Here is a 13,663-nt window from a genome sequence, read left to right on the forward strand (position 1 = left end):
ATACAACCCCACAATATCTTGAATTTGGATACTTTCAAGTTCATCTCCCTCAGTACCCTTATAATTAAGCCAACATTAAACAAATCCTAAACCTTCAACTTACAGTTAGACTGATTACAACACTCCACTTAGATATATGCCCTATTCGCCTTTACTCGCACTTGATTCCTATTTTCCAATTCACAGGTCAAAAAGCAAGAACAAAACACACTAACTAAGGTTCCTTCTGGGAGTTTCGTCTGAGGGAGAGAGACTCCCCAGAGCAATTCTTAACTTTGAGCATTAGAAACACCTGCGAGCTTTAAGAAATCTTAATGTTCAGGCCTTCTACTGATCATGTCAGACACAAGATGGGAACCAAATGTCAATATTTTTTTTAAAGCTCTCCAAGTGATTCCAACATGCAGCCAAGGCTGAGAATCACTGTTCCACAGTGAACCAAACATCATTCACCTGCCCTGAAAGAGAAGGTACATGCCAGGGCAGGTGGTCTGACCTTTGGCAACAGTCTGGTAGAAAGAGGAGAAACTCAGCTTCAGATTAATCTGTTGGTCCCCGCTTTCCAGAAGGTGAGTCTTTGGACAAGCTGCTAAACTTCTCTGATCCTCAGTATCTACGTAACAAAATGGAGACCAAAATCCCTATCTCATATAAAATAGGGTAAAATGAGAAAGTGCATCAAGTGCACTTTATGCATAAAGTGGTTGGCACAGCACCAAGCAAATAGTTAATGTTCAATATTGACAGCTCCTTTCTTGCTCCTGTTACTTCAAAGCATATGATGCCATGAATATTTATGCCTTGCTTATCTTTCACTTTAGAAATGAGGTTTATTTCTTGACTATGCTGCGCTTTCTTTGAAGGGACTGCATTTTATCTCAGTCCCTGGTGATTGGCAAAATACTAGGCACAGAGGAAGGGCGCAGAATATTTTTGTAGGATGAACATATGAATTGGAGTACCACTGCTCTTAATTTCCTTTTTTTTTCAGAGGTTTGAATAAGTTAATAATTAGTCCATAGCCAGAGACATACATTTTTAAAATTTTTATTTAAAATCAAGGATTTCAATTACTTTAAAGCCACATTACTGTGATAAAACATAACCAACATTTTAAAGATTATTCTCTTATACTTTTTTCTATTCTGGTTTTAAAGAAACAAATATCAAAAGATCCACAGGACAAATGTTTATTATAATTCTTACAAGTCTTTTTGTTCATCAGTGATGACTAAAACCAACTTTATGGTCAGGAAGAAAACAAAGCAGTAAAAGTTAATTAGTGATAACAATGCTAAACTCTGTACTACCTGAAAGAAGTGACTGTGTCTTAAGATATACCTGAAACGTTTCACTAAGTCGGCTACTTGCTCAGGTGAGGTCATCCAATCAACATGGTCAACTATTTTTCTGAAAGTAAAGAAGTTTAAATTAGTAGGGTCAAAATTTTAGAAGATGTATAAAATAAAGAAACACTCCTTTCATGGAGTAAATTAATTTGTATGTAAATTAGCTGTGAGAATAGACTGTTTTAATGATCTTTAAAAGGCTCAAGAGAAGAAAATTCTCCTTTAAATGAGCAGTCTACTTCCAGAAATAAAAGTTTAAAAGTTAAGAACAACTCTAAGGGATGAAAAAAAAATTAGTACCTATTAATAGTATCACCATATGTGGCTCTAATAAGCTGCTGAAGTAGGTTTTTTATATTCCTTCGCAACCACTGATTTCTCTCTTTTAAGTCGAATACTTCATCCATAAGAAGCAGCATTACCCTAAGTGGAATATTGTCATCCACCTGACAAAATATGGGAAGAAATAAAAATACATTTATTTGAGTTACCTATCTACTATGAATGGCTAATTCTGCTGCTTTTACGAAATGACTGGTACTCTATTTCAGAAATCAGAGAACAAGTTGTACTATAGTCTTCACAACCTAATATTCCATTCTAATAATAAAAACATATATTTTTAACAGTCATTTTGAAAGAATACAGAATTTTACAACCCTACAATTCCAAAGTGGTAGTGAAAAAAATTTCTCAAAGTGGATCTATGGTGTCTTAGGAAAAAAATAATCTGGCTCTTTTACTTTTAGTAGAGTCTGTACTACTTTGCTAAGGCAAATGCTAGCCCCCTTTGCTGATTATCTGGAGCTTCTTTTTGAAAAGAACAAAATATTCTCAACATTTCTCCTTATTTAATAGAACAAAACATAATCTACATAGAATAACCTATTTTGCTTGGTTAGTTAGTCATATATACTTAAGTATTTTCAGGAAAAAGAAGCTAAGATAAAATTCAATATATAACTAATTTAACATTATTACAAAGGGCATATTTCACTATAGTTCTAAATTTTCTTTTAACAAGTAAAAATTTGTAGACTTTTATTATGGGAATATTCAATTAATAATACAAAAATTAAAGATAAAAGACAACTAGGAGAGGAGCAAAAATCAAAGTTGAAAAAGTAAAGACAACTGGAAAGTTCTGATGTGAAAAAATATACACAAAGCAAAAACGAGATTTAGAACTACAATAAAACTGTATATAACTGACAGTAATTTTATAATTCTTTCATCACTAAGATACTCTTTCCAATCATTTTCTGATTGAGTATATTCATTAGTTTGATGTGACATGTAGTTCTAATAAAAACCTAAACTGTAAAAATCCTTAACAGAAGGTATGATGTTATGGATATTATACCAGCATAACTCATAATAAGACATTCTAAAATATTCCTGAAAAAGCAAATAAAATTTTATCTTTGCTTAATACAGTTTATCATAAGAAATTCAATGAAAAACTGAAGGGATAGAATTATAATTTTAAAATAAATCTGTCTAATACAACAGAATACAAAGTCCAGACCCAAACATATACAAGAATCTAATTTGTGACAAGGGAAAAAGACAGTACACTTGGGAAAAGAGGGCCTTCTCAGTAAATGATGCTTGGGTCAGCTGGCCTCTGCCCTCACTCCATACACAAAAATGAATCCTAGATAACCAATCCTAAATTTTGGCATGATAAGACAAAAAAGATTTTTAAAGAAAAATCATAGGTGATCTTTGTGACTTTGCAGTAGGCACAGATTTTATATATATATATACACACTACACAAAAACACACCAACTAGAAGATATTCACAATATACAAATACTTTCATCTGACAAAGAACCACTATTCAGATTATATAAAGCACTCTTGTTAATCAAAAAAGACAAAGACAGCCAAGCCAACAGAAAAATAGAGGAAAGAGCTAGAGGCACAAGACAAGACACCCAAATGGCCAATAAACATATGCAAAAAGGTTCAACATTTCCACAGTCATCAGAGAAATGGAAATCCATATGAGATACAACCAGAATGGCTAAAATTTAAAAGATATAACATACTGAATGTTGGCAGGCTATGGAGCATTGAAATTCTCATGCATTGCTGGCGGCAGTGTAAGCAGCACAAACACTTTGGAAAACTACTTGAAAGTGTCTATTAAGACTTATAAATACCTTCTAACCAAGGAATTCCATTTCTGGGTATAGACCCAAATGAAATGTACACTTAATTTTTTAATCAAAAGACATGTACCAGAATGTTCACAGGAGTATTATTCATATTACAACAAATATATTGTACTATATTTACAAAATGGAGTACTATAAGTCCACAAGAATGAAGAAACTACAATCACACAAAACATGAAAGAATATCACAATGTTGAGCAAAAAAATTTAAAAAAAATTTTTTTAAAAAGCCAGACTTAAAGGAGTACATACCTTACAGTTTCATTTATATAAAGTATAAAAGCAGGGTAGAAGTCAGGATAGTGATTATCCTTGGTAGGGGAGAGGATAGTGACAGGAAGAGAGCATTAGGGGCTTTCTGGGGTATAGGTAACATTCTGCTTCTTGCTTAGAGTGCTGATTACATGGACATGTTCAGTTTGTAAGAATTCATCAAACTTAACACATACAATAATATACACATAGGTATTTAGTTATAGATATACATATTATACTTCATTAAAAAGTTAAAAAGATCTGCCAAGTATGATTTCAATTACAGCTGAATACTACCAAAAGTAAAATTAACTCACAGTATCATCAAGTTGAGCTGAGACCCGACAATGTTCCGGATCTGAGTCAGTCTTCGGAATCAAAGGGGGCACCTAATAACATTTAAAAAAAATAAAATAAAAACAGAACAAAATAAACACACTAAAGCAGATAGTGAAAGAACACAATACAATAAGAAATCAAAATTAATATTAAACATAGTAATAGCATTTAATCTGGTTTTTGGAATGATAGATTAAGTTTACTTAGTATTAAAAAGTATTAACTATCTACAATTAGAAGCTCAATGTTAAAGTGTGATAACTTCATTATCATTACAGTTTTTTTCCTTTAAAAAAAAATGGACTTTTGAATCAAAGGGGAAATTACTTAGTCAAACCCCTATACTTTTTAGAACTTAAAGCTAAGAAAGTTTAAATTATTTAAAAGCCAAAAGTTAGTAGCACAGGCAGAGAAGAGAATTCCAATCTTCTTTATTTTACCATAAGGAAAGCTTAACAGTTAATAGACTTAATAAACTTAAAAAGCTAATTAACCTATTGATAGATAATATAAGTTATGGGGAAAATGGAGAGACTGGTATTAGCTGATAATCATTTGTCAGTATGGCAGGGACCACCAAGATCATCTACTATAAACCCTTCACATTGCTGGTAAGGAAAAAAGAACTGGGAAAAGCTCAGTGACTTCTGTACAAAGTCATATAAGTAGTTACTGGCAGAAGTGGTACTGTAAAATCCTCACTTCCAGTGTTAGTGTATGTCCCCATGATTAGAAACAATGATAAAGCATCAGAGAAAGTATGAGATAAATAGAAAAGTATGGATTTACACACACATTATTTCAGGAGTTGTCTCTTAAATAAATTCTACCTGTGTGTGTGTGTATATATACACACATATATGTATATATATATATACATATATATATATTTCCTCCTCATTCATTCAAACACGATCTAATAAATAAAAAACACTAACAGTAATAGGGTTTTTTTATAGTTTTGATTATAACCTTAAACAAGTAGGTTAAGATTATTAAGAAGTAGAAATCAGAAAGCAAGAAACTACATGGTCTGCAATGTAATGAAAAAGCTTCCTTGAAAATTATTCTATGCTACTCATGAGTATATACAAGTAAAGGATGGCCCCAGAGGCTAATGATTTTGAGAATTGTCCTCCCTTTGATCTCCTAGCCACTCGGTCATTGATCTCCTAGCCACTCGGTCAGGTGAAGCAGGAGAAATTAGCCTTTATGTTTCCTGATGAATACTAGTATAGCTAATTTGCATAAAAGCACCTATTTTTGTTTTAAAATTTAAGAGCACTATAAAATAAAAATGGCATATAGAATGTAGTAGTACAAAGGATGTTTGTTAACTTCACTGACTTTCAAAATTCTATCACAGCAAAACCTGAGGACTGGATTTTATAGTATCCATTTCTAGTAAGAATTTATTCTCTTTAGTTTTTTTATTCTTTATAAGACTATGTGTGTATACAGCTTTATACTTCTGAAAAGAAATAAGGTAAATCTAAGCAAGAGCTGAGTAAATCTTAATTGACTTAAAAATAGTTTGCTGTAGATATTACTGATTACTGAAAACATCTTCTTACCTTGAAAAATGATTGCTTTATGTCTTGACCTAATCTTTCTGACATTTTGCCCATGTTGTCAGACATTTTAGTCATTCCCTCTGCCAAGCTATCAGGAAGGGATTTAACTGCATTTGAAACATTCCTCATAGAATTTCGAAGTGGGTTTACAAAAGTGTCCATCTAAGGGGAAAAAATATTATACCATGACTTCACTGAATCAGACTTATTATTTAACTGAGAAGCTTGGGACAATACAGAGCGCAACACACATGAAAATAATGCAATCATTTTCTAGTCTATAATATCTTATTGCATTTTAAAAATACAGGACTACTGTCTTCAAAATGTACTGTCACACACAAATATATGATTTAAAAACTGGGGTGATAAGGCTATTGCTAGAAAGTACAAGCTTTAGGTTATATAAAAAATAATATATATTGGAGTGATTACTAGCTTTGCCTGCCTTATTAAAGAAATTCTGGAAAAAAGAAAACATTTTCCAAAACAGAAATCGAGGCAAATGGAATTAGCCAAAACATACTCCTGCTACAATTCAAGGCAACAATAACATAGGTATTTTGAGGAGACACTGAAATATAAACAAGCAGAAAAAATAAGCAGAAAGCTCACATAATTAACAAGTAATGAGATTTATTTTTTAAAATAATTTTTTGGGTAAATTACATGCTCAGAATCTACAGAGGGACTACAGAATCCTTTAGTAAGACAGAACAGAAAAACTATAAAACATGATCAGAAACATAAAAACGACTAATTTCCAGGGGAATAGGAAGCATTAAAACTGACATTCTGACTGCACAAATGTCAGATAATTTCAATAAGAAAGGTAGAAGCATCTAGAAACCAAAATAGTCTGCATATGGAACCCGAGATTTTTGACAGAAAAAAAAAAAAAAAACACAAAATGAAAATCACAAAAACTACAAGAAAACTAAGAGTGTCATAAGAACTAATGCAGAAACAAATTATGTTCCCTGTCAAAAAAAAAAAGAAAAAAAGAGAAAAGGAAAGGAAAAAGAAACACTTCACTACTTTAGGAACACAGAACAATATTAAGAGATGATATCAAGAAGACAAAACTCCTTCACTCTACTATGCCTTCATGGTTTCCATTAAGAAAAACTAGAAAAGATTAAATAAGTACTATAATAAACAAAAAAGGTGAATTTCAACATAGCTGTAAAATAATTGGGAGTTTTAGTTACTCTTTGGATTAAGCTGAGCCAATAGTGTTCTAGATGTGCTTGATGGAATATGCAACATTTAGGAGGGACAATGTCACAACAGAATAATTCAGAGGAGAATCAACGGACAAAAACAAAGACAAAGAAGGGTTTGAAAAAACACTACCACTGGTACACAGATATAGAGATAAAAAGGATAAAAGATGAAGCTGTGTGTGCATATGAACCTGTGTGTAAAATTACGTGTGAGTGTGTATACGTGGCCTCACATTATCTAGACATGGGCTAAACTACCACTGATGCTCTTTTAAAATTAACCTAAATCTGTATAGTGAATTAGTTAATAAATAAATAGCTGCCTGTGCACTATCTTAGACCTACAGAATCCATTTCTTTTTCCTTTCCTTTCTGTTTATTTTTCAATTTCTGAGGGTAAAAAGCCCAAGCATCTGTACTGGGGACAGGAAATGGGTGAACCAGGAGGAATGGAAAAATCTCCACAGTTGATTCTGATGCCTAATCCTGAAAAAAGCAAAATTTTAGAAGCATAAAAAGAGTCCATCACTATATGACAAGATTTCCAAAAACAGGATTTGCCTTAAAACACACGCTTGAAACAACACACACACACACAAAAAATCTTGCAAATCACCAAGCAGAGGAGTGAATTACGATCACCAGCATAAGCATACACTTAGCCTGACTTAACCAAAGACATTGTCTCTTCATTATCACCTCAATTATGTGTATCAGAAACAACACAAAGTAATTTTAACTTAAATTTAGGTCTCTAACTATAGCTTAAAATGCCTTCACACCATGTATAAAACTGGATAGAAAGAAACTGTGTGCATAAAGGAAGACTGTTATTACTCTTCCTAGGAATTGCCTACATATTTTGTAAGGCTGGACAAATTGTGACCAGATTGGTATGTTATCAAGGATAAAATGTTTGCAGATTTTTTTCTAATACCTATTTAATTTCCAGTAAAATATAATTAAGGAAAAAATATTAAATTATAATTTAGCCAAAAAGGAAATGTAGCTGAAAGCTCCTAATTCTTGATATGCATAAAAATTATTTTCCCAACCTAAAAGAGGTTATGATGACCTTGGTAATAACCAATATGACTTATGAAAAATGTATGTTGCTATGCATTTCCAGAAGATTCAGAAGGATCTTTAGATTTCAGTGGTAATATTTAAAAAAACAATATATAGCTATTTGGATCTATAAAGCATCTATGTGCTTTATACACACACACACACACACACACAAACACACAACTATTGTCAATAAAAAGAAATTGTGTACGATTAAAGTAACATTTCTTTTATCTCAAAGAAGTTGTTATCAGTTTATTAGTTTATCTTAAAATGATACAATCCTGAGAGACAATAGGTAAACATCAAAAAGATGGAACACTAGAAGATACGTCTATTGACAATAAAATCATTTAGAGTTGAAATTTAAACTCAATCACTTCAATCATGAAATACAAAGACAATACTACCACATCCCCCCCACACACACCACTAAGAGGTACATAATATGGAACTTATTAAAACAAACCATTCCACTTAAAAATGTTAACATTCACTGGGATGTTAAAACTCAAAACCCTAGGGTAATCATACAAAATTCTTAGGTTTAATTCTTACTTCTGTACCAGCAAGTTAATTCTTAACTTATTTTGTACCAATTCCTTAACCTTTTTAAAAAAGTCTATGGGGAGGAGGGGAGGGAAGAGTAGTAAGGAAATCACTTTTTGTTTGCTTGCTTTTAATTTTCATTTTGAAATAATTTTAGACTTTTGAAAAGTTGCAAAAATTATAGAGTTCCTACCTGCTATCCACTCAACTTTCCCAATTGCTGTTACTGCTCCTACTACTGCCTCTACTACTACTTTACTAAGAGGTAACATTTATTCCAAAGTTAATGAAGTGGCAGGTGCTGTCAAACAGGGAATGTCACATTTATTTTGTACAATGCTGTAAAATGAGGATTAACGTCTTTATTTCTTGAGAAAATTAAAGGACCAAAAGGTGAAGAAACATGTTGCAGGTCACAACTAGTAAATGGCAGAGCAGGGATTTAAACCAAAGGCTAATTCCAAAGTCTGCATTCTCATCCACTAAACTATCTAGACCAATTTGAACACTTAGTCATTTTATTGTCTTAACCTACCATCTAATTCCAAGTATAGGACTTGGATCTCTAAAGGAATTTTAAATAATAAAGATTTCACTTAAGAGTCATAAATAATTTCAGGAACATAACCTATTCAACATTTTTCTTATCTTTACTACAAGTAAAGGACATTTCCACCTGGTAAGAAATAGTTCCTTCTCAGGTTATTGAAAAGCTTGTGACTTATGTTAGGCAAATCTTCCTCACTACATTATTTCAGAAATTTTTCTTTCTTTTAAGCTCCTACTAGATTTTAATCTACATGTAAAAATAGGAGTTTATACTTATTAGATATGCCTATCAATAGTAGGCTTAAGAAGCACAGAAGATAAATAGGCCAAGATGCATTAAATAGAATTTTCCAATTTTAAAACATACAAATATATTTTCTTTTATTTAAAAAAAAAAGTATGAAGGGGTACTTGGGTGGCTCAGTTTGTTAAGTGTCTGCCTTCAGCTCAGGTCATGATCTCAGGGTCCTAGGATCAAGCACCACATCAGGCTCCCTTCTCAGCAGGGAGTCTACTTCTCCCTCTCCCTCTGTGCATGTGCTTGAGCTCGTGCGCGCTCTCTCTCTCTCTCAAATAAGTAAATAAATAAATAAAATATTTTTTAAAAATGTATGAAAACAGACCTATAAAGAAAACCTATGCAATGGTCTGCTTACCTTGCGAGCAAAGTCCCCTTTCCCTTTACTATAGGCTTTGTTCTCAAGGAAATCATACACATAGTGAGCCAAAGCTGGAGATGCTTTCATCATTTCAGGAGTTAAGAGTAACTAACAGGGAAAAAAAAAAAAAAAAAAAAGATATCTTACATGGATACAGTACTGGAAATTAACTCTTATCTATAATATTTTTCCTGCTAGAAAATTAAGAATGTACAGAATTTTAATTTTGCATTTAAAAAATTTACTCAATTTATAAATAAAGCATCAATAATTCTATGACCATTAATAGTTTGGTGTATATTCTTCCCATCTGCTATTTTGACTTTCAGTGTATCTCATGTGAAAGCTGCTCAAATGTATTCACTACAGTAGTCCCTTTCTCCATGGGGGATACATTCCAACCCCCCCTAATGGAGGTCTTAAAGCCACAGATAGTACCAAACCCTACATATACTAGTTTTTTCTATCCATACATACTTGTGATAAAGTTTAATTTATAAATTAGGCAAAGAGATTAACAATAGTAACTAATAATAGAACAATTATAAAAACATGTGAATGTCATCTCTCTCAAAATATCTTACTGTTCTGTACTCACCCTTCTTGGGATGAAAAGGGATGATAAAATACCTACGTGGTTAGATGAGGTAAGGTGAGTGACATATGCATTGTGATGTAGCATTAGGCTACTACTGACCTTCTGACAATTCATTAGGACAATCATCTGCTTCTAGACCATGGCTCACCGTGGGTAAGTAAAACCACATAAAGCAAAGCCACAGATAAAGGGGAGACTACTGTAGTCTGTTTTCAGGTTTTACAGCTTATACTGTATACCAAGACCCACATCATCCTAATTATAAAGTTAACATTAATAGAACGTACATAAATAATGTGAACTTACTACTCTCACAACTGTTAATGATATAACCTAAGGTTCTACCTTAGTTCCTTCAATGGAATATATTTTGACACATAATGAGTTCATTAGCTATAACGTATATAGTACAGCCACATTTAAAAGATACATTTATGGCACCAGATTTGGGAAAAGGTGATTATCTTTTAAATCTTATAAATAATTGATACAGATTTTTATACAATTAAAGCTAGCACATTAAAAAAATCAAAGTGTCTGGGGTGCCTGGGTAGCTCAGTTGGTTAAGTGTCCATCCAACTTGATTTCAGCTCAGGTCATGATTCAGTGTTGTGAGACCAAGTCCTGCATTAGGCTCTGCACTCAGTGTGGAGTCTGCTTAAGATTCTCTCTCTGTCTTTGCCCTTCCCCCCACTTGTACTTGCTCACTCTCTCTTAAATAAAATCTTTCTAAAAATTTAAAAATCAAAGTGTTTGACAAGAGTCCTACAAAGCATATCAGACATTCAACTTTAAGTCAGAAGGCAAAGGTAAATAGTAAGAGATTTATATGTTTTGCTATCTTTTCAGGAAATAATAATGCCATGGAATTACAGGTATGATTATAAGCAAACCAAATCAAATTTACAAATGTCTTCATAAACGTTTAAGAGAGAAATATAACCTTCCAAATAAAATATCCAGTATAGCATTAGCTAAGTTTCACTACATACTAAGGCAGAGTCAGCAAACTTTTCTATAAAGATCCAGATAGTAATTACCTTAGGTTTTATGGTCCATTGTGTCTTTGCTGAAACTACTCAACTCTGTTGTAGCAATGTAATAAATAACAATAATAAACTAAATGACTGGCTGTGTTCCAATAAAACTCAATAAAACATATGGTGAACTAGATTTGGTCTGAGTCTGCAATTTGCTGATTTCTGTTCTAGAGGGTGGAGTAGGGATCTAAATAATGGAACATTATATACCTGGGCTAAAGCCAGGTTTACCAGATGAAAATCCTTTACAAGTCATTCATTAGTATAAAAAACTATAAAGTGATATTATTATTATTATATCTGGCATTTGGATACATGGTTCTAAAACAAAATTTTTTCTAGGATAAGTAACTTGTGAGACAAATTTTGTTATTTCCCAACAGAAATCTACATACTTCTGATAGTACATGTTAAGAAATAGTCCCTTGGATCTCTTCCTTTTTTGAATTATCCTGTAATTTTAGAAGCCTTAGACTCACTGTGGACTACAGATGGCATTTATCAGGAATGAAAATCTGTTAACTTTGGATCTACCTCATAGAGCTACTATGTACTGAATAGGAAACATTTATCTGTTTAGCGTACCATAAAACATCTAGACTTTATAGTGATGTAGAAGATAAATGTGGGCCTGTGTGTATTCATTTAAACCTGAAGTAACAAAATCCCAAGCACTCAGTGTCCAGAAACTTCTAAATCAGTCAATAAACAGAGAATATTGATAAATTACTGAACAGTATGCATGTGTCATCTGACATGCTACTGGAAAGTGGTTACTAACCCACTATCATATTAAAATGTTAACAAGGCAATCTACTGTATCTGTATGCTATATTAAAATGAAAACCTATGGATAATAATAAACATGGACTTACCTGCAAATATGCATTTAAATCCTTTTTTCTTTTTTCTAAAAAATCTCTATCCATATTATTAAAAGTCTTTTTACCAGGAAGCTTCAATATGCTTGACAGATTTTCAAACTAGAAGATAAAATATATTCAATAATTTTAGCTTTTTACAAAAACAGAAAAGTATTTTCTAAGTAGCAATTCCTCTATATATCAAAATCATCTTTAACTGGTTATTTTATAATGTATTTTATTATATTAAGCAAACATCAGAAAATATGTCCAAGCACAGTTCTAATGCTATTTATTTATAAAGGAGTACTTTCAATGAAGAATGACAAACATGGCTAACTGCTAAAGATGGATGATATCCCCATGGGATTTCATTTGAACACTCTAATTTTGTTCAAAATTATCAATAATAAACAGTTTTAAAAATATTCTCCAGGATGCCTGAGTGGCTCAGGGGTTGGTGTCTGCCTTCGGCTCAGGGCGTGATCCCAGGATCCAGGATCAAGTTCCACATTGGGTTCCCTGTGGGGAGCCTGCTTCTCCCCCTGCCTATGTCTCTGCCTCTCTCAGTGTCTCTCATGAATAAATAAATAAATCTTTAAAAAATTTTTTTCCTTAACACTTTGACTTGTGAATAAAGTATTAGCAAATTAATTTTTAATGATCAAAGATCCCTGAATTCCTGGCTTGTTAAGAAATCTAATTAAAAAAGTATTTTTTAATACTGATGACTTCCTATCAGTTAATCATTATAATAGCTAATTTAAAAATAAGAAAGGCAAATTTCAAAGTATGTATTACAGTTTTACCACAACTTTGCATATAAACAACTATAGTATAACACTGACACTTCTTCCCCACCAAACACATGAATAATAAACTCAGAGACTACTAAGAAAAAAACTTAAAAGCCATTAGCATCTATCTTATCTTTGTAAGGCCACAAACACTAAGTATACATGCTCTAGGTTTGCATTTACAGACTCAACATCTGGGTGCACCTTCAAAGGTCCATATATATGTGTCATGCCTTGCTAAAGCACAGATTTTAGCTACATCAGCTACTAACACGGCATTGGAGGAAAATCATTTAGCTAGTGACTGTGCCTAGCCAACAGCCTCATAACTGAAACTTCAAGCAGCCTTGGAGTTTTTCCCATATGATACATGTCCTGAAATGAAACAAACTTTCTAGAACTATCCTTTGTTTAAAAACATCAACAATAATGACTCTGTAAAGAAAATTCACTCCTGGTGCAGAGATTAAAGAGGAAACAAAAAGGTATAGGATAATTTTCATCCCCAAACTGGAAGATTCTGAAAATACTAAATGGAATGGCAAATAAGATGGTTGCCTGGAACTGTAATATGAATAAATTTATTGTATGTTATCCATAAAAGGTAAGTAGC

At 32.5% G+C, this 13,663-nt stretch overlaps 1 protein-coding gene across 8 annotated transcripts in view; it reads right to left on the minus strand.

Annotated features, from left to right (window-relative positions):
• The window catches only part of SNX13 (sorting nexin 13), a 186,249-nt gene that overhangs the window by 75,688 nt on the left and 96,898 nt on the right, over positions 1–13,663 (minus strand). For all 8 annotated transcript variants that reach the window (XM_049093650.1, XM_025464279.3, XM_035698287.2 and 5 more), the window contains 6 exons: positions 12,266–12,373; positions 9,750–9,860; positions 5,702–5,863; positions 4,106–4,177; positions 1,650–1,795; positions 1,342–1,410 (listed from right to left, as the gene is read on the minus strand). In XM_049093650.1, the coding sequence (XP_048949607.1) occupies positions 1,342–1,410; positions 1,650–1,795; positions 4,106–4,177; positions 5,702–5,863; positions 9,750–9,860; positions 12,266–12,373 (668 nt within the window). The remainder of the gene's footprint in view (positions 1–1,341; positions 1,411–1,649; positions 1,796–4,105; positions 4,178–5,701; positions 5,864–9,749; positions 9,861–12,265; positions 12,374–13,663) is intronic.

Source organism: Canis lupus, chromosome 14 (assembly GCF_003254725.2).
Source record: "Canis lupus dingo isolate Sandy chromosome 14, ASM325472v2, whole genome shotgun sequence".
Lineage (NCBI taxonomy): Eukaryota > Metazoa > Chordata > Mammalia > Carnivora > Canidae > Canis > Canis lupus.